Here is a 19,354-nt window from a genome sequence, read left to right on the forward strand (position 1 = left end):
AATGGACTCCTTGCAGCTCCAGCAGTGTAGGACACTAGCTTCACTTTCATCTGCAACATCTTCCTCCAACAGTAGCGTATACTCCGCAACTGCTCCACCTCCCCCATCAGTAGGGGCCTGGCCCCCAGGCCATGCTACACGAGCAGCAAAATCTTCATTTCATATGGTGCTCAGCTCACACTTGGCTCAAAGGTTGGCCGATGGTGGTTTTCAAACCTGTAAACTCCTAAGGAAAATGTTATCCTGGACAAGAAAGCTCAAAGCAAAATTAGCATCCCTTAGTCAACAACTGAAGAGAAGAATCCATAAACACACTAAAAGAAATCGCAAAAGAAAGCAGCAAAACAAAAACCAAAAACAAGCAAAAAATTTTGTGCTTAAACCAGTGCTGCTGGGGCCGGGCGCCTACCGAGCAGAAGGCGCCGGGCGTGAACCGAGCCAGGTGCTACTTGAGCCGGGCGCCTGCTGAGCAGAGGTCTGCTTGAGCCGGGCGCCTATTGATCAGGAGGCGCCGGGCGTGAATTATGCAGAAAACTGCAGAATTCTGCAGTTTTCGAAATTAAGCTCCCCAACTTGTGATTTTTGGTATATGACCCTTATTCACACTCAAATCAATCCAGAATATCATGTTTTCATCATTGAAACTTGTCTAAAATATAAGGAATGAAATTGAATGCATGAATGGGTGAATTGAATGCACATTTCCAAAGCTTTTTACTCTACAACTCAAAACTGTACTTATGCATCCAAATCATATTTAAGCACTTAAGATCACACCAAAACATCCTAGAGCACACTCTAACATGCCATAACAGATTTAAGCACTTGAAAACACACCAAACAAACCACAAAAACACATTACAACTTAAAAATCAACTAAAATGCAACAAGGCACATAGTCAAAACATAAGTTACTAATGCAAATGACACAACAATCACACAAACACAAATAAAAAGGGTAATAAAATTGGGTTGCCTCCTAAAAGCGCTTGTTTAACGTCATTAGCTTGACAGATTACTCAATGAAGTGCAAATGTTGATGTTGGTGTGCTCCTTCCACCAACTCTTCTTGAACAACTTTCTAGCCACCAAATCAACTCTCAAAGCTTAATTTCTTCTTTTTAGCCCTTCCACTACCTTGACATCTTCAAACACTCAATCCTCTTGATCAAATTTTGCTTGCTAGGCTTGAGTTCTTTGTCTCTCATCCAAGGGTGGTGGTGACTAGTCTTTCTCTTTTTCTTCTCCCTTTCTTCATCTTACTTAGCACTTGGAGCATCTTCAATGAAGGGAGAATTTTGGGCAGCTTGTAGTGCTCAACATAGTTGTCTCCTTGTGTCCTATAATTCCTTCAATCTCAGGGTCTTCATGATGCTTTTGAGGCTGCAGTCCTCGTATGAACATCTCCCTGCATACACTTAGACACAACTAGGCTAAAGCCACAAATTAGCCCAAACAAAACTGAAAATCTATTTACAACAAAAGAGTTAGTTCTATATACAAAATCAAGTCTAAATAAGTTAGAAACCTCACAAAAGTCTAGTATTGACACGAGTCCCCGGCAACGGCGCCAAAAACTTGTTAAGACTTCGGCAAGTGTACCGAATCGTTCAAGTAATAAACCGGTAAGACCGGGTATCGTTTTCCCAAGAGACTCGTAATACTAGAGAATTGTGCGATTAACAACTCATATAGACTTAAGAACAAAACATCAATTTACAGAACAAGTGCAGAAATGTAAATTGATACATAATTACAAGGTTGGACTTTGGTATTGAAGGCACTTGGAAATGGAAAAGACTAGAAATGGTATGAAATGACATTGCTAAGACTAGTTTTCACCAATGCACTCTTGTGTATAACCACTTTCATCTCCTCTCTATCAATTTACTAAAGTCAATCCACTAAAACACTCTAGCCTCAATCCCTTAAGTGAAAGAGCCTAGGTTTTCCCTATTAAACTCCAATTCCTTGGACAATCTAACAAGCAAACCCGCATTAAAGAGCTAGGATCTTAAGACAACATGTGAATCATCTTCCATCCCTAGAATCAATGACCACAAGGACTCTTGTTTCAGTTCTAGGTTCCATCTTACGTCCCCATAATCCATGAAACCCCAAATTCAAGTCATGAACATTCCTATTACATGCAAGCTTTAAGATTGGAAACAAGAATACTAGCAATTGATAGAAAAGGCATATATATAATCAAATCAATCATCCATTACACAAGAATCCATAGGCTACAACAATCCCTAACAAAACGAATCTGGTTCTCCACTTCCATGGAGAACCCTAAAGCTTACAAAGTGGAAGATGGAAGAAGAAGGAGACCCATAGGTAGAGAAGTAGAGGAACCCAGCAGCTCCTCACGCCCTCCATGAGCTCCAGTAGAAGAATCGGACCTCCAAAGAACCAAAGACCCCGAGCCCTTCGCGTTCCAGGGTTAAATAAAGCGTTTCTGCCACATCAGCAAAAAGTCGCGCCCGGCGGCCCGACAGACGGGCGCCCGGCGTGCCATGGGTCAGCTACCTCACGCCCGGCGCCGCCCAGGTCAGAAGGCGCCCGGCGTGAGTCTCTGCAGCAGCATTGTGTTTTCTTCTATTTTGTGCAGATCTGCTTGCTTCTGTGGTTAGTTCAGCTTTATACTTTTCGTGGAGGTTCTTCCAATCATTGTATTACTACAAAATAAAGGGATTATAGATGAAATATCATCAATATAGCCTAAAACACATTTTTTCACGAAACTAAGATAAAAGAGAGGATTTAGCGAGTTACAAGCTAGAAAGGAGTTGATTTTGCTCTTAAATTCATGCTTAGATAATGGTAAGAATTAGCATTATCAGGTCCCGTAGTTGGAGGCTATCCTGATTCTCTAATAATAATCCAGTCTCAAGTAGAGAGGGATGAATTATGTGGTGAGAGGAGCAGGAGGTCCTGGTCTATGTGCCGGTTTTGGACATAGTGAGGGGACTAACCTTGTGAATGGTATGAAGTATTTTGGAAGTGTATTTGTAAGAAGAAGTAGAAGTCATTCCAAGTGCATAACCTCCCGTGACCGCTCATCAACGTATCATCCGGATGAGTGTCTATTGGGTATTGTGGTGTCTATTGGGTATTGTGAGACGAGTGTCTAATAGGAATTGTGGTATGAGGGTGTCGAACATAATTATTATATGATGTTTATATCAAGGTAATTATACATGTTTTAAATGATTTGTTGCATGTTAACTCACCCTACTTGTTTGTGTTTGTTTTGTATTTGGGTATGTGCGATGATCGTATAATTCGTTATACGGGAGCAGATGAAGGATTGTCGTCTGATCCAATGCCAATGAAGAGAGAGACAGAAGAATAAGTTAGAAGAATTCGAATTATATTTATGAGTTTATAGTTGAAATCTGAGTTTAAAACATATGTAGATATATATATTAACTATGAATTTATAAGTGTGAGATTACGGGATATTACCGTAAATGTAATGTTACAATATATAAATTATGAATTATCCAGCGTGAGATATTGGGATGTTACATTTTTGATCAAATTATATCAAAGTTTGGAGGAGAGAAAAATCAAATGTCACGTAGGACTAAAAATATATTTAACTATAAAATTTAACAACTTATTTGATAATTATATTATAAATTAATTGATAACATATGCAAAAAAAAAAAATAATCTTTCATCATGAAATATACTTATAAATAAAAGAAGAAATAAAATTATAATATAAATTTAACATGGTTTGTCACTTTAAAGTATACATCCACAAATGACAAATTTACAAATCTTTTTGGTATAACTTTTTTTTGAAGAAATTTTAAACCCTTCTTATAAATTTTTTTAGACAAATTGCAAAGCCTCCCATAACAAACAACTATCTCCTTTTTTTTTATAATACTGGTGTATTGCTCCCTCCTTTAAGAACCAACATATCATCTTTTCACTAGAATTCTCACATGCTTTGAAATATATATATATATATATATATATATATATATATATATATATATATATATATATATATATATATATATATTTGACACACTATCAACTGTTTGAATCAGTTTTGTTATCAGTGATTTGTACGAATTCATTGATGGTAATAATATTTCCTTGTTATCAATCATCATTGTCTTATACATGAGATTTGTTGTGAACAACTTTCACATCATTGTCCTAATACTCAAAGCAAAATCTATCACCTTGTTTCACATCATTGCCAACCAATATATCCTCTTTTCACTAGAATTCTTACATGCTTTGAAATATATATATATATATATATATATATATATATATATATATATATATATATATATATATTTTGACACATTATCAACGGTTTGAATCAGATTTGTTATCAATGATTTGCACGAATTCATTGATGGTAATAATCTTTCCCTGTTATCAATCCTCATTGTCTTGCACATAAGATTTGTTGTCAACAACTTTCACATCATTGTCACTTACACCAATCCTGATATTCAAAGTGAAATCTATCACCAACACCACCTCAGTCAAGATAGAATTAACCACACATACATTAATGAAGTCCTTACATACAAAAAGATTATCAAGACTAACTTTTTCTCAAAAGTGCAACACAACTTTGATTATAGATAACATACCAACTTGTTCATCTTTCTCCTTTATTAGAACCTAAGCACATTAGTCATGTAATAAAAAAATAATATCTTTTAACTTAAGTAGGTCCACGAATCAAAAGTAAAATTACAACATAAATTTAACGTGTATTATTATTCAATATGCAATTTTTTTTGATAAAAACTACACACCTTCATACAATTTTTCTAGCAAAAACATTTTTTCTGTTAAAAACTATAAACCTTCTTATATAATTTTTATGGACAAAATTGCAAATTCTTATCGTAAATTTTTTTTATGAACAAAATTATAATTTTTTTGAACAAAATTATAAATTATATAATGACACAAAACTACTCAAAACTCCATAATAAATAAAATTTAAATGAATATTTATTAATTTGAACTGAAGAAAAACGAGGGCTAAAAATAGTTTCATAAAATTAGAAGGGATAAAATATTTAAAATAATAAATAAATGTATTACAATATAAAAAAAGTTATAAATTAAAGAGAAAAACAAACTAAGGCGACTTGAATTTTACAAAGTAGGTATTAAAATAAATTATTTTAAATACTTATAATACACTTTGATAAAATTAAACTATAAATTAGTTAAATAAATTAATAATTAGTTTAGAATTTAAGTAAATGAATGATGGAAAAAAGTTTATAAGTGATATGACTTATACTTCTATTTTCACTTAATATTAATACACATATTTGCAAAATTAAAAAAAAAAATCATGAATGGAGACAAAGAAATGTTGTGTACCTCAAGGATATGTAAGTTTACGAAAGTAAACTTAGTGTCTTATTATTGCTACAAAATCCAATCACTTAACTACATTCCAAGACTCATGAATTTTCCTTCTACTTATTCCTTCCCAAGTCTCACTGATACAGAACACAATTAGATTTCGGTTGTTAGAGGCATTTTAACATCATAAAAAATAACATGTAAAAACGTAGAAATTTAATATAAATTAAAAGTCTTATAAAAATAAATAATATATAAATTTTTAAGTTTATTATCTTAGTCATTTTAATTGCATAAAATATCTTAATTTTTTTTTTTTATAAAAAGAGTCAGAATTGAAATCAAATAACGGAAAAGAAATAAAGGGAGAGGAATGAGATGCTCTTGTGGCCTACTTCAAACAAACTCAGAAATTCAGTTTCAATAGGTTGAGTTTCTAATCTCACTCTGTTATGTTGGGAAACCACACCAAGAACTTATTAAAATATATTCTGAAAGAGAGAATTTAACGATGCAGCTTCGCGGCATGGTAGGGCCACACCTAATCCAAAATAATTGGAAACTACTGAATTGATTTAGGTAAACAATGACTTTGCCATTTATAATAAAATAAAAACCACACTCTACACTAACTTTAATCTTCTTACTTTTACTTATCCCATTCATTATATATATATAATCTTTAGTTATTTTTATGTGAATACTAAACAAAAAATAATATTAATATAAAATTAACTATAAAAATAATATAAATACTATTTTTAACTTATATAACAAATTATTTATTTAAGTACATCTTCTAGTTTTATAACAATGTCAAGTCGCTAAATGCAAGATTTAATAAATTTTTTGTTAAGAAGATTTTCCATTAGTTTTTTAATAGAACAAAATAATGTTGTTAAAAGGAAATAAGTCTATGATAAATAACACATAAATTTTTAGATTGAAAAGTTTTATTTTGTAAAAAAGTTAATTTTATTTAAACAGTTTTAAATTAATTTTGAGCCTTTCAAATTATCCATTTAATTTTAGTTTCCGTAACATAAATGATAGATTTTGAATTCCAACAACATTGAAGATTTATTGAATATTTAACTTACGGGAGAAGGAATCAAAAACTGATTCAGAGAGCCAAACACGGCGTTACTAAAAGAAAATCTTCCATGGGAGAAAAAAAAAACAGAAGGGACACGTACAAACTTGATAAAAGAAAATTATTAATATTAATATATATAATTATTTTCTTTATCATCACTGTAATTTATTTCATCTTCTTCCACGCAACTACAAGGACGAAAGAAAAAAAGAAGGAAAAACCCTCTTCTCTTTGCGTTCTTCTTCCAAGTTCTGTCTCCTTCAAATTCTTCACCTTTTACTTTATTTTCCCCAAATTCCATTGCTTCACTCGATTCCTACCTTACCGTTTCGTTATCAACTCGTTCCACCTTTTCTGCTCAGTTCAAGGTATGTCCCTTCGCCGGTTTCTTTTCAATTTTTGTTTTTTTGTTCTGTGGTTTATCGCTTTGTTCAATAGTCCATGCTTTATTCTATCCTTTAATCGGTGTATATGGTATGGATGGTTTCGGTGTTTGTTAGGACCAACAAACGACGAGTTTCTGCGGCTCCAAATTGTATTAATTTATATAGTTTCCGTTTCCTGGATTTTTATGCTGCAAAGGTTGGTTTTTGACATGTTTGGTTACAAGGGTCGATTAAGCAATCATACTATGGTGATCGGTCTTGTTTTCCGCACAGAGTGTCTTGCAATGCTGTTGTATTTTAATGCTAATTGGTCAGTTGAAGTTTTTTAGGGTCTGTTTTTGATTTTTGCTTTATGTACAAACAGGAAAGGTCGTTCCTTTTTTAGCGTCTTTCAGAATGTAACAAAGGGAACCCCCTCCTCGTTTTTTTTGAATGCTATATGGTTATTGAGCTTGTTGCTCATGGTCTCTGTGGTGGGGTTGGCATGGGCATGGTCAAGAGTGCGTGCTGTCATTGGTGTGAGGTTCGGTTTGCTGTATACATACAGTTTGGTGGTTAATGAAGAGTATACAATTGAAGTTAATTTTATGTTTGGATGTGTAGTAGGTAAAAGGGGAGGTAAAACTAATTTTTTTTGGGGGATGGGATGAGTAGACTAGAATGAAATAGGTGGCGGTTGGGTACTTAGTACAATGGTGATTTTACGAATTTCATTTTGCAAAGTGAAAATAGTTTGCAGATGGTTAGTGTAAATGGAAACCAGTTTGTATATCAGTTTATTAACTGCAATTGGGAATTCTCATAGAGCTAGAGGTACTTTTAGTGAAAGGAAATGTTTCTTGCTGCAAATAATTGCTGTTTGTACTGTTTAGCAATTGCATGTTGCAGCCAACAAATAATCTTCCATTAGTGTTTGGCTAGTGCTTTTAGGTAGATAAATACAAGGTTCTAGTAGTAGTTGTAGCTGATATGAAATCTAGGAAAGAAAACTTTTTAGAAGAAAATATTGTTGAGAGTATGGCATGCCAATCAATTGACTCATTAATCTTGCCTAAGTTATGATTGTTGGCCTTTTAGATTGTTCTAAACCGACACCAACATTTGTGCAATTGAATTTGATTCTTATTAAACACTGGGGTGTGAAATTACCTTTTGCTTTCTCTCATGACCTCTTTTTACATGATTTCGAAAGTTCTGTGATGCTGATTCCTTAGGATAATGATTTGGGTGCTTCTCCTTCAAATCATTTTGGAAATATTGAGGCTCAGATTGATCATGAATGAACAGCTATGTTTTTTTTTCATTGGTAGGAGTCTTTGACTGGATACCATTGATAATTTTTTGTGTTGCCATCTCTGTCTGACATATGATGTAAGGCCTTGTTGTGTTGACTGGAGTTTCACACTTCTTCTCTTTTATTTTTCTGTTGTTGAGGTGGTTGGTTGACCTTTTTGAGTTGACCATATTTAACTGGTGCTTCATGCTTTTTCTTCTATTTTTCTGTTGTTGAGGCAGGTGGGCTATAGGATGGCAAATGAATGGCTTATCCTAAGATCTCTTTTATGCTAACCTTTGAAATATTCTTATATTTATTCTGTTGCACATGTAGGACATTGTCGATGTCATAACCATTTTTGTAATTTGGGCATGGACTGGCTGTTTATGCTCACTATTAGTGTCAGTAAACAATGTTTAGCAGGCCAAGGGGTGCCAGTGCATTTAGTATATTCAAATGGAAACAACCAGGTGCATCATCTCTGACAGCAGGTTTACTTCAGGAAGATCAGCTAGAGATTGAATTGTCTGATTATGGAAAGATTCCTAGTCCAGGCAGCGAGAGCCCTTCAGGGCTTCTTAATGGTGACAGCCTAAATGTAGAACCAATTTCCGATTTGGATCTCTTCTTTGAAAGGCTTTACAGCTATTACTGTGAGAAAGGGCTATGGTGCATCATTATAAAATGGATTGTTGAGCTTCTAAGTCTAGGGTTCACCATATGTTTTTCAGGATTTTTTTTATTATATGTTGACTGGAATGGACTCCGTAATGCAAAGTGTGGGATGGATGCGGTTGAATCTGGGATTAAGCCCTGTGATCTTGCTAAAGAAGCTCTTCGTCAACACCCCTTAACCCCACTAACAATTACCAAAGCTATTATTGTTGGATACTTGGGATTATTTTCTATCTATTGGATTTTTTGCTTCTTGAGATTCTTTGCACAACTAAAGGATACTCTTGAAATCCGGCGTTTTTACTACAATAGGTGAGTGTGAATGACAAACAGTTAAAATGCATTGAAGCAAATGGTTGTTAGTTTTTCCCATATCTTACCATGATTTTCTTGCAGTCTCTATGTCACTGACAATCAAATTCAAACCATGCCATGGGCTACAATTCTTGAAAAAGTTGTTCTGCTACAAAGGTCTCAGCAACTTTGTGTGGTAAAAGATCTTTCTGCCCATGACATTGTCATGCGGTTGATGCGGAAGGAAAACTACTTAATTGGAATGCTCAACAAGGGTGTGCTAGCTTTCCCTATTTCACAGTGGTTTCCAGGTGCTGGTCCTATAGTGACATCTGGTTCTAGTGGAACACCAAATCGTTTAATACTAACCAAGACCCTAGAGTGGACTTTGAATTGGTGCATCCTGCAGAGCATGTTTGATCGGTATGTCAACTAGTATACACATGCCTTAATAAAAGTTCTACTATTTGATCCTTTAATCTGTTCATAATGTGTATACTTTCTTACCTTCTACTGTGTAATCATCAAATTTTCTGTGTAGACCATTTTCAGTAAATGATTTGTTGGTTGGAATGATTCAATGATCATTTAGATGCCTTGTAGAAGGTTATGATTTTGATATGTAGATATTTTGGTGGCTCTTAAGGAATAATTGTGTTATTCATGGCATTGCTCTTGTCACTTCAAAACGGGCTAGCATTTGGTTGTTTTTCTCAGTTTTGTTTTTTGTATTTTGTGTTTGTATATCACATTATTGCCTTTAGATTTACTTATATGGTAATCAGTTTATGACAATGTGATTATACTATACGCATTCTAATATTTATGTTCTCCTTTGAACTCAAACTTGCTGTAGAAACTTTTGTGTCAGAAGGGATTTTGTGTCAAATCCAAAGACATTACAAAGAAGGCTCATGGTTGTTGGGCTTGCAATGCTTTTACTCTCTCCATTTCTTGTCATATTCATGCTGGTGTATCTCTTTCTGAGACATGCTGAACAATTTTATAATCACCCTAGCACTGCATCATCTCGAAGATGGTCAAATCTGTCTAGGTGGATCTTTAGGGAATTCAATGAGGTATTTTTATTCTTGATCTCCATTTCATTTTCTGCAGTTTTGCTATTTTCATGGTGTTGGAAAGGACCTCAAACACTTTGATGCTATATGAAAGAGAACAATTCTTCTAAATGCTTAAGCTATTTCATGGAAACCTTTGAAAGACGCTGAGGCATGTATTTCCATTCAGTAACTGAAAATGATTTCATCATGGAAGAAAGAAATTAACTTATAAACAGCTGTTTATAAAAATCCTTATTGCAAGATAAGGGGAAATTACAAGAAAAAGAATTCTTGATAAAGGTAGTTCTAGTTAAGGAGTAATCAATTTTATTTAACTGGTTAATGATGGTATGATTAATGGTTATGAGTAACCACACCAATGATTTATTATTCCTATTTCTGAAATTGTAAATACTTTTCACTGTAATCCTCTTTTTAACATTCATGGAACGATGATAGATATTATTCTAGTCAATAGTCATTAGCTTTCTTCTCTTCGTATGTTTTTTGAATCAGGTCTAATTCTCTATTAATTGTGGACTAGCAAAAACAGTTTTTCTGTTTCTTTAACTGAATTATATGGACTTTTTAACGTGTGTTGTTTAAAGAGAAGTTTTGAAAGTTACCTATGTTTGAATTTTGATGTTGATGAGTTTTCTTGTTCTCTTTGTAATAAATGAATTTATTGTTTGGAAGTGGTTTGAATATCATCTCTTGATAGGCTGAAAGTGATGCCTACCTAGTTATCATTGTATGACATAAGCACTTGAATCTGTTTACTTTTATGCTAGATCTCATTGATAAACATATGGTGTAGGTGGACCATCTCTTCAAGCACCGGATTAATAGCAGTGTATTGCACGCATCTGATTATCTCAAGCAATTTCCTGCACCAATCATATCTATCATTGCAAAATTCATCTCTTTTGTATCGGGCGGCTTTGCTGCAGTTCTGATCATCATTGCTTTTCTTGAGGAGTCTCTACTAGAGGGCCATGTAATGAAATTCTGTTCATTTTTCATAATTTATACATCATTTCATGACAGTCATTAAAGATCTATTTAATGGAAAATATTGCAGATATTTGGTCGGAACTTGCTTTGGTATGCGGCTGTTTTTGGAACTATAACTGCCATTAGCCGGGCTGCAATCAACAATGAGCTTCTGGTTTTAGATGCTGAAGGAGCTATGTCTATGGTGGTTCAACATACTCATTATCTGCCAAAGAGATGGCGTGGCAAAGAAAGTACTGAATCGGTCCGTGCTGAGTTTGCAACTCTATTCCAGGTAAGGTCTTGGTTTAAAGCTTTCTCATTATGATAATAGATCAACACTTATCTGTTCTTTATTTGCATGATAACATAGGTTTGAATATTACTTTGCATGCTCTTGTATTTTTTTTTGTGCTGCAGTATACTGGAATGATGCTACTTGAAGAGATGGCCTCAATTTTCCTCACACCATACTTGCTTCTGTTTATTGTCCCAAAGGTAATTTTTTCTTTGAGGTAACCTTCTTTATATAATAGTATAATGAATATTTGCTGTTTTCTTTTTGCAGCGGGTTGATGATATCTTGCAATTCATTGCTGATTTCACTGTAAATGTTGAAGGTGTTGGCCATGTTTGCAGGTTAGCATGTTTTCATATTTATATTTTAAGTGTATGTCCCATATATCTGGCCATTCTTTTGGACTTGTATGATTTTATTTATTTATTCATTCATTAGTGTTGTGGTGTCCATGTGACTGTCAGAGCATATTAATTATATTATGTCCCTGCTGTTTTCAGTTTTAGCACCTTTGATTTTCAAGAACATGGAAACAGTCATTATGGTTCCCCTTGCAATGCACCTCGTAGCCGGAGGAGTTCTCAAGGGAAGATGGAGAAATCATTGCTGAGGTATGTTCTTCTGGCTGAGCTGTCATAATCACAGGACACTGGTCTAATAGAGTTCGGTTACGTTGTCTATTTATTGATTTTGTTTCAAAAAATCACCCGGGTTCGACTAGTCTTTTAATTGTTGTCTTTTATCCTGCTTTCAAGCTTTGGTGGAAGTTTGAAGGAGTAATGTTGAATGTTTTTTCTTGCTCGGGGAGGGGGAGGGGGAGGAGGAAAGGAATGAATTCATTGGAAAACAGTTAAGTACTATCCAAGTTCCTTAGCTACAGGAAGACAATTTCTATCCATCTATCTAATTTTTCCTTTAAAAGTTGTTTCCATGTAACGACAGGAACCCTGTGTTTTTCCTTTTTCCCGTAAAAGTGATGCATGGAGTGTCTTAATCCTGCTTTAAAAAATCAGAGATTGTCCTACTAGTCAACACCTAACTTCCTCAGCGTTCCAATCTTTAATTTATATTGTTTGAAGCTTTTTATCGACATAACCTTGAAATTACGAGCTTCATTATTTTTAATCCTCAATTCTCCATGTTGTAATTCGCCTTCTTATGTTGTCAATGATTCGTCCAAGTCGTGAAATATATAAAAAGATGATAATTATAACAAACAGAAAGAGGAGAAAGAAAGGAAAATTTATGCTCTTTTTGGAACAGGGCTAAGATTATGTTTCTAGTTTGATTTCAGTCCATAGTAAACAATGCCCCTCAGACAACTTAGCTTAGAAAACCTTTACTACTTTCGAAATCGTTTACCTTAGGGCAAACAATTTTATTGTTTTGGATTACTGATGTGAACTGTGGCAGTATTATTATTTTTGTTGTGTTGAACTTCTCTTGCTATTACAGTTTTCAGAGTAGTTATCCATCATGGGAACCAAGCGCACAGGGTAAACAGTTTTTGATAAATCTTAGAAAATTCAGAGAGGAAAAGTTACCAGTACAACGAAACATACATGCAGCTTCCCCTCCTAGAATGTGGAGGGGCATTTCCAACACGGGAAGCAATATTGGAGACAGAAACAGGTTTATGTCCAGGGAAATGCCATACAGTACTTTTTTAACTGGCAATCACTTGGGTTCTCTGTGGTTGATTGAAGCCAATCAACACAATCATCCCTATCTCCTTGATTGGTACTATACATCTCGATCTTCTGACGTAAATCAAGGAGACGATCCTTCAGAAGCGTTTGGAGTAATAGAACATCATTCTAGAGAGCATTGGATTCCCTCCGATATGACACACAATGAAAGTGGATATGAGGAATACTCAAATGAGAATCGTCGAGGTTGGGCTCAATCTCATCTTGTGACTTCCACATCCGTACCCATTTTCAGGGAAAGCTTTATTCAGGATCAAAGTTATAATGGACTGACCCATACTACCAGGAGTCATTGGTGGGCTAGACACGCGCAGCAGGGTGGACAGAATCAGACAAGCTTTTTTGAGCCTCCAGATTTCAATCAGGAAAGATATAATTATTATGATAAGTTTTCTGATAGAGGGTCAGAGGAAGAAGATCGTGAACAACGCTTGTACTCTAGAGATAGTCACAGATTATCTAGAACATACACAGATGACTTGGGGGCTGGGGAATTAAATCTTCATTTTGATGATATTTATAGCAGACCTCCAGAAACCCCACCTGCAAGCTTTTGAGTGACAGCTCTGTTCCTCGTTATTTGTTTAGGAGGTTCTTGCCGTTGTCGAGCATTTGCATGCATATATTTCCAAGTCTATTCTTTGCTGTAAATAGATTCATTGGAATGAGGTTGGACTGTTAAAAGAGCCTCAGTTGATGCTTTGGAAGGTCTCTAGATTACCTAAAAGGGTTCTGGGATCCTTCCTTCCTAGGTGTAGGGTTCAAAAAGTAAAAAAAATCATTAATTATGCCCAGTGTCCTAATAATTCTTTGACCCAATTCTCCTTTTTCAAAACTACTTTAGTTTTCTTTTACTTATTGTTTGGTTAGATTGACACGGATTGGAGGGAGGGAAATTTTCTCAACCTCCATTGTTGAACTTCAAACTTTAGCTTCCCTCTCTCGAAATGTGAGGGACTTGAATGGGAAGAGAATTTTTACATTAATTGACTTTAGTTGAATAACTAGACCCTCCTGCGGCAAAAAAACACTAAAGGTGATTTTACTGTAAAAAAGTTATATCAAATTTACACATTTAAAGTATTTTTTATAGAAGTTATGTTAAGCTGACAAAGTTTTAGTTCGAAATATTTTAAACTGAAATCATATCAAATTAAAAATGTGTTATCTTTTCACAATTTTGATTAAAATGCATGATTCTGATTAAAATATTTTAACTTAAAAATATGTTTTGCAGTTTATCCATATCTGCAATTTTTTTTTTCAAATTTATCACTTTCGTAATTTTTTTAAAAATATTAAACATTGCACTTTATCCATATTTGTAATTATTTTTAAATCTGCCGATAATTTTTTAAAATATTGCTTATAAATGTGCCTTTTCCCTAATTTTTTTAATATATACAAGGTTCCTTTAATTGAATTAAATGTGTTGTAAGAGGAGAATTTAGAAAATAGAATATTAGAGTTGACTAATATTTTAAAATAATGAAATTGAGTATTTTAATATTAAAATAATTTGTTAATATAAATTGAATTTTTAAAACTCATTTCATTACTTAAATTACAAATATTTTTTTAGAACTCTTTTTTTTTTCTTACTTCTCTCTAGATTATCTTACTTTTTGATTATTTGTTTGACGATTAGGAAGTTCATAGGAAATTATAGCTAAGTAATCTTCAACTTCTATTTCAAATTTTGTGTTAGAGCAAGTAAGTTTTGACATGTATTTCTCTTTCTTTTTTAATTTGAAATCATGTGAAGCAATTCCTCATCGCATGTGTTTTATTGTTTCTTCTCTTAGTTCTTCAGTAATTTAAGGTTCTAAGGACTCATTCCATTTTTAATTTGGTGTTTTGTAAGTGTTTCTAGAGGTCCTTAAGCTCTAAGCAAGAGTTTGGTGTTTATAGAGCTCCGTTGTTTCAATGTAACGTAAGAAAGCTAGTCCTTTAACTTTGAATTGAGTTGGTGGTGTATGTTTGGTAGTTGTATGTATCTTAATTTGATTTGATTATGATTTCAATAACTATGTTAGTGTGAATTCATTTGATTTAGTGTATTTGACTATTGGATGATTAATTTTTATTATGATACAAATTTGATTCAATTGCTATTATGAATTGTATGTTATGGACTTGTATTGATGTTTGAAATTGGTTGCAAAGTTTATGGAGCACCGAGTTAAAAATCTATGGATTTTGTAGTTAAAATAGAGGTTTTGATATGTAAGTTTGTGAGATAGTGTTTGGATTGAGAAATCTGGTTTTTTCAAAAGAAAACAAACACAAGACAAACAAAAACAAAAGTAAAGATAAGTTAGTGATAAAAAAACACTTCATATAATACATTAACATTACACACATGAAACATAAATCACATATTACAATCCAAACATTCTAAAATGCAAGACCTAGACTAAACTATCCGAATTTAGTATGAATGTCGAGCTATGATGATTCGTATACTTGTGGTAGCCTCTAGTGCTCTACAGAGTCATTGTCAATGGGTTTCACCCTACAATACTTACAAGGTTAGTATGTACCGCGTCTTAGGCCATATTAGAAGTACATAAACTAAGACCTCCTACTATTCTCACCACATGTATCACTCCTCTCTAATTGAGAATGAATGATCATTAGAGTTTCAGGATGACTCTCAAAACTAAACTTTCCACATTCATACTAACAATATTTGAAACCATCAACAAGAACTTCCTTCTTGGAACTCATTTCCATAACTTTCCATTCAATATATATATATAAACATATCACTTCATGTATCACCATAGAACTCATATAAAATCATTACTTATTCATCAAAGAATCCAAAACATGAGAAAACACAAGACAAACAAAAACTGGAAAAAACCCAAAAACTGGCACAAGGGCGCCCAATACCAAAAACCAGCCTTGAAAAACTAGGTTTCTCAATCCAAACACTATATCACAAACTTACATATCAAAACGTCTATTTTAACTACAAAATCCATAGATTTTCAACTTGTTACTCCATAAACTTTGCATTATATGAAGTGTTTTTTTATCACTAACTTATCTTTATTTTTGTTTTTGTTTTCTTTTGTAATGATCACTTTAATCGGTATGAGCTTAGGAAGGGGACATCTTTCCAGTTGATTCAATGTAAGGTTGAGAGAAGAGCAATAACATAAATAGGTTTCGTTCTTCAAGAATATTATCTCCTTCTCTAGAAGTCTCAAATTCCTTGTAAGTTATTATATATTTAACATTTTTGTTTTAGTAATTTTATACTATTAAAATTGAATGTTATATAAAGAGGAATTATAACCAAAACTGCATAAAGTTTACCTCAACTTGGTTCCCAAGTTTATGGAAGATTAGGTTTCCGCCGAGAGAAGGTATATTTCTTATTAAAACATACTCAGCATACAAAATAGTGTACATGGCTTTTACTTAAACATGTATATTTAAGCATACAGTCCTTTCCGCGTTTAAATTCAATTTACTGCATTTGTTATAAATTTCAGTCTTATCCTATTTAACTACGAAGCCTTTAGATTTTTTTTTTGTTTGCACGTATTTTTAAAACATGTTACAAAAATTTGCTAAAATATCAAACATATAGTTGCCATCATTGATTGTCTATGTGTTTTATGGTTAACCATTTACAAATATTTTCGCCATGCCAGCGGATGCGAATGATATTTGTAACATTGTAGATTGATCTTAATTTAAGTGGTCCACAGAGCCGGGAAGGTGGAGTTAGTAATTTCATGGGCCGAAATCAAAAAGCTTTTAAATGAGTCATCACAATATAAAACTAAAAAATTATAAAGAAAATAGTGTAAATGAAATCAATATTACATTAAAGATTAATGTTATAAATTTTATATATTATATATACTAAAATATTTATTTTCGAAGAGACCACATTGGCCATAAGTGTGAAAACTTTTGGTCCACGTCTCACTCAATTTAAATTTTAGTGTTTGCAATTTTTTATCCACATTCCTGACACACAAATGGGGAGTACCCCAAACACGTAACAAAACCTATCAAGCCATTATAAACTTTTATTTTTGTAACAACCTTTTTTTTATGAGAGTAATCAAGAGAATTAAAAAAGAAAATTAAATTAGCTTCGTTAGATATTAGTTTCGCATTATTTTACAAAATTCAATTATTTATTAAATATCTTCCGATTATAAACCAAATCAATAGTAATTATTTGGTCATTAAAATAAAAAACAAGCGTCGAAATTAAATTTGGATGCCTAAAAAGCACAATAACGAAGATAGTTATACATTAAATACGTATGGATTTTAGTTACGAGCATTTATTCGAAAACAATAAACCCAAAAGAATGAGTATGTTTATTCGTACCCATTGAGGATATTTAATATAGTAAGTTGAAATCAAAATTATATTTATTCACAAATACGAAAGTGTTGATGTAAGATTTTGGCGGGAATACAATCATAGGACTTGTGGGTTGTTCAAAATTTATTTCTCATTAATTCAATGCCATATATTACATTTTAGTTATTTTCTTATATTGGATTTGTATTTTGTTAAATTAGTCCATTTTATAATTAGGATATTGAGATTCATAAATATCTGTAATCAAGTTAAATATTGTACTTTAATTGTGTTGCTTTGTTGTAGTTTTTGTCTTGTTTACAGTTGAAGAGACTGTGACTATGTCATCTCTGTCCATACTTTTGAAGAATGTTGCACATAAGAGTCCAGACACAGAAAAACACTTGTTCTATCCTTTCTGATATATTTTCAGATATCATAATACTAAGTTGAGGACCAAAGCAAAGAATGCTTATTCCTTTCATTTCTGATTTAAGCAATGGCATTGGCATGCCTCTTTCTTTCTACATCATTCCTAATGTCAGAAGTTCCAAACTCACTCTATATCATTGCAAAAATCACTACACGGTTTTTTCTATTGTCTCTGTCACTGCTAAATGAACCTACCCTCTAAGTTACATTAACGAATCACTGGCACTAGCCTGATTTTAGATGCCTATTATTCTGTTGCATGATGGTTTGAAAATCCAAGTAAACTTGCCTATCGTTTGCTGAATCCATTGAGAAAGATCTTCGAATAGGCTGAATAGAAAACTGCTCGTCTTTCTTCCTAACATCAATGCACTCATCTCCCATGATGGAAACATGGTGACACTTCCTTATAATAGAGTGACTTCTACTCTCTACAACTCTTTCCCTTGAGTCACTTCTTTCTTGTTGCGTCATCTGTGGCAGTGCTTCCCCATGTTCTCCCTCAAGTTCAATGACAACAAAATCCTCATCACTGTCCACGTAAGAGAGCAATTGAGAATCCTGAGGAGAAGAGCTTGGAGCTATGATATGATCCATTGGACAGTCTGTGTTGCCTGATACAATGCTTGATCTACAAAGAGGGCAATTGGAATTGGTTTGAAGCCAAACGTCAATGCAGTGAAAGTGAAAGGCATGTTTGCAAATGGGAAGAACTTTCAGCATATCATGATCTTGAAACTCAGTCAAACAAATCACGCAGCCATACAACACACTTTGATGATTCTTTTCAACATCTCCTTTTGTGAATTGAAGTGTTGGGATTTCTTTGATTGCAGATTCATCAAGTCCTTGGCTCCACATCCTGGGAGAGAGTGCTATGGAGGGGTCTTGATCTTCATGTTGAGGGGTAAGGAGGGAGAAAAACCATCTCAAGGGGTGAAATAGGTACAAGTTTGAGAAGCATTTGGTGACAAGAGTTAAGTAGGTGATGAGTATAAAAACAGTGACAAAGATGGTGGGAACTATGATGGCAAGTATGGGTAAAGCAGAAGCAGAATTTGAAGGAGGTTTTGGTTTGTGAAGGATTGTGCTAGCATGAGTTTTGATGGGTGGAAGCAGCTTGTAAGAGGGAATGGGGTTGAGAGCCATTAGAAACCTTTGAATTGAAGACAAGTGAAATTTTTTGATAGTTCCTACTCTTCCTAGCTAGTGATGCAAGGATCTTGTTTTGGAAACAAAGGTGTGATGTATGATATTTAATTTAGAGAGAGCGTGATGAAAGTGAAATGGGCATAAAATTAATGCATTTGGATTAGTTCTAAGTTATGCGAAGAGGCACATGTCATGGTTTGACTAACATAGTGAGGTTTATTTCTCCCCCAATAAAAAGATAGCTTTTGGATTTGTGTGGGATGAATATCTCAG

General features: G+C 33.6%; 2 protein-coding genes across 2 annotated transcripts; one reads left to right on the top strand and one right to left on the bottom strand.

Annotated features, from left to right (window-relative positions):
* The first annotated feature begins 6,620 nt into the window (after positions 1-6,620).
* Positions 6,621-14,001, top strand: LOC108347983 (autophagy-related protein 9). The gene is made up of 10 exons (XM_017587469.2): positions 6,621-6,834; positions 8,462-9,115; positions 9,200-9,520; positions 9,954-10,176; positions 10,976-11,155; positions 11,240-11,446; positions 11,572-11,649; positions 11,720-11,790; positions 11,950-12,060; positions 12,905-14,001. The coding sequence occupies exons 2-10, from the start codon at positions 8,541-8,543 to the stop codon at positions 13,713-13,715; spliced, it is 2,577 nt and encodes an 858-aa protein (XP_017442958.1). The 5' UTR covers positions 6,621-6,834; positions 8,462-8,540; the 3' UTR covers positions 13,716-14,001.
* Positions 14,002-17,999: 3,998 nt separating this feature from the next.
* Positions 18,000-19,078, bottom strand: LOC108347932 (RING-H2 finger protein ATL16). Its single transcript, XM_052872633.1, has one exon. The coding sequence runs from the start codon at positions 19,076-19,078 to the stop codon at positions 18,155-18,157; it is 924 nt and encodes a 307-aa protein (XP_052728593.1). The 3' UTR covers positions 18,000-18,154.
* Positions 19,079-19,354: the final 276 nt, after the last annotated feature.

Source organism: Vigna angularis, chromosome 2 (assembly GCF_016808095.1).
Source record: "Vigna angularis cultivar LongXiaoDou No.4 chromosome 2, ASM1680809v1, whole genome shotgun sequence".
NCBI classification, from domain to species: domain Eukaryota; kingdom Viridiplantae; phylum Streptophyta; class Magnoliopsida; order Fabales; family Fabaceae; genus Vigna; species Vigna angularis.

Coding starts and splice junctions, on each gene's coding strand:
- LOC108347983 (XM_017587469.2), top strand. CDS start 8,541: ATGTTTAGCAGGCCAAGGGGTGCCAGTGCATTTAGTATATTCAAATGG. Junction 9,116..9,199: donor CGGCGTTTTTACTACAATAG/GTGAGTGTGAAT, acceptor ATTTTCTTGCAG/TCTCTATGTCACTGACAATC. Junction 11,791..11,949: donor GGTGTTGGCCATGTTTGCAG/GTTAGCATGTTT, acceptor TGCTGTTTTCAG/TTTTAGCACCTTTGATTTTC.
- LOC108347932 (XM_052872633.1), bottom strand. CDS start 19,078: ATGGCTCTCAACCCCATTCCCTCTTACAAGCTGCTTCCACCCATCAAA.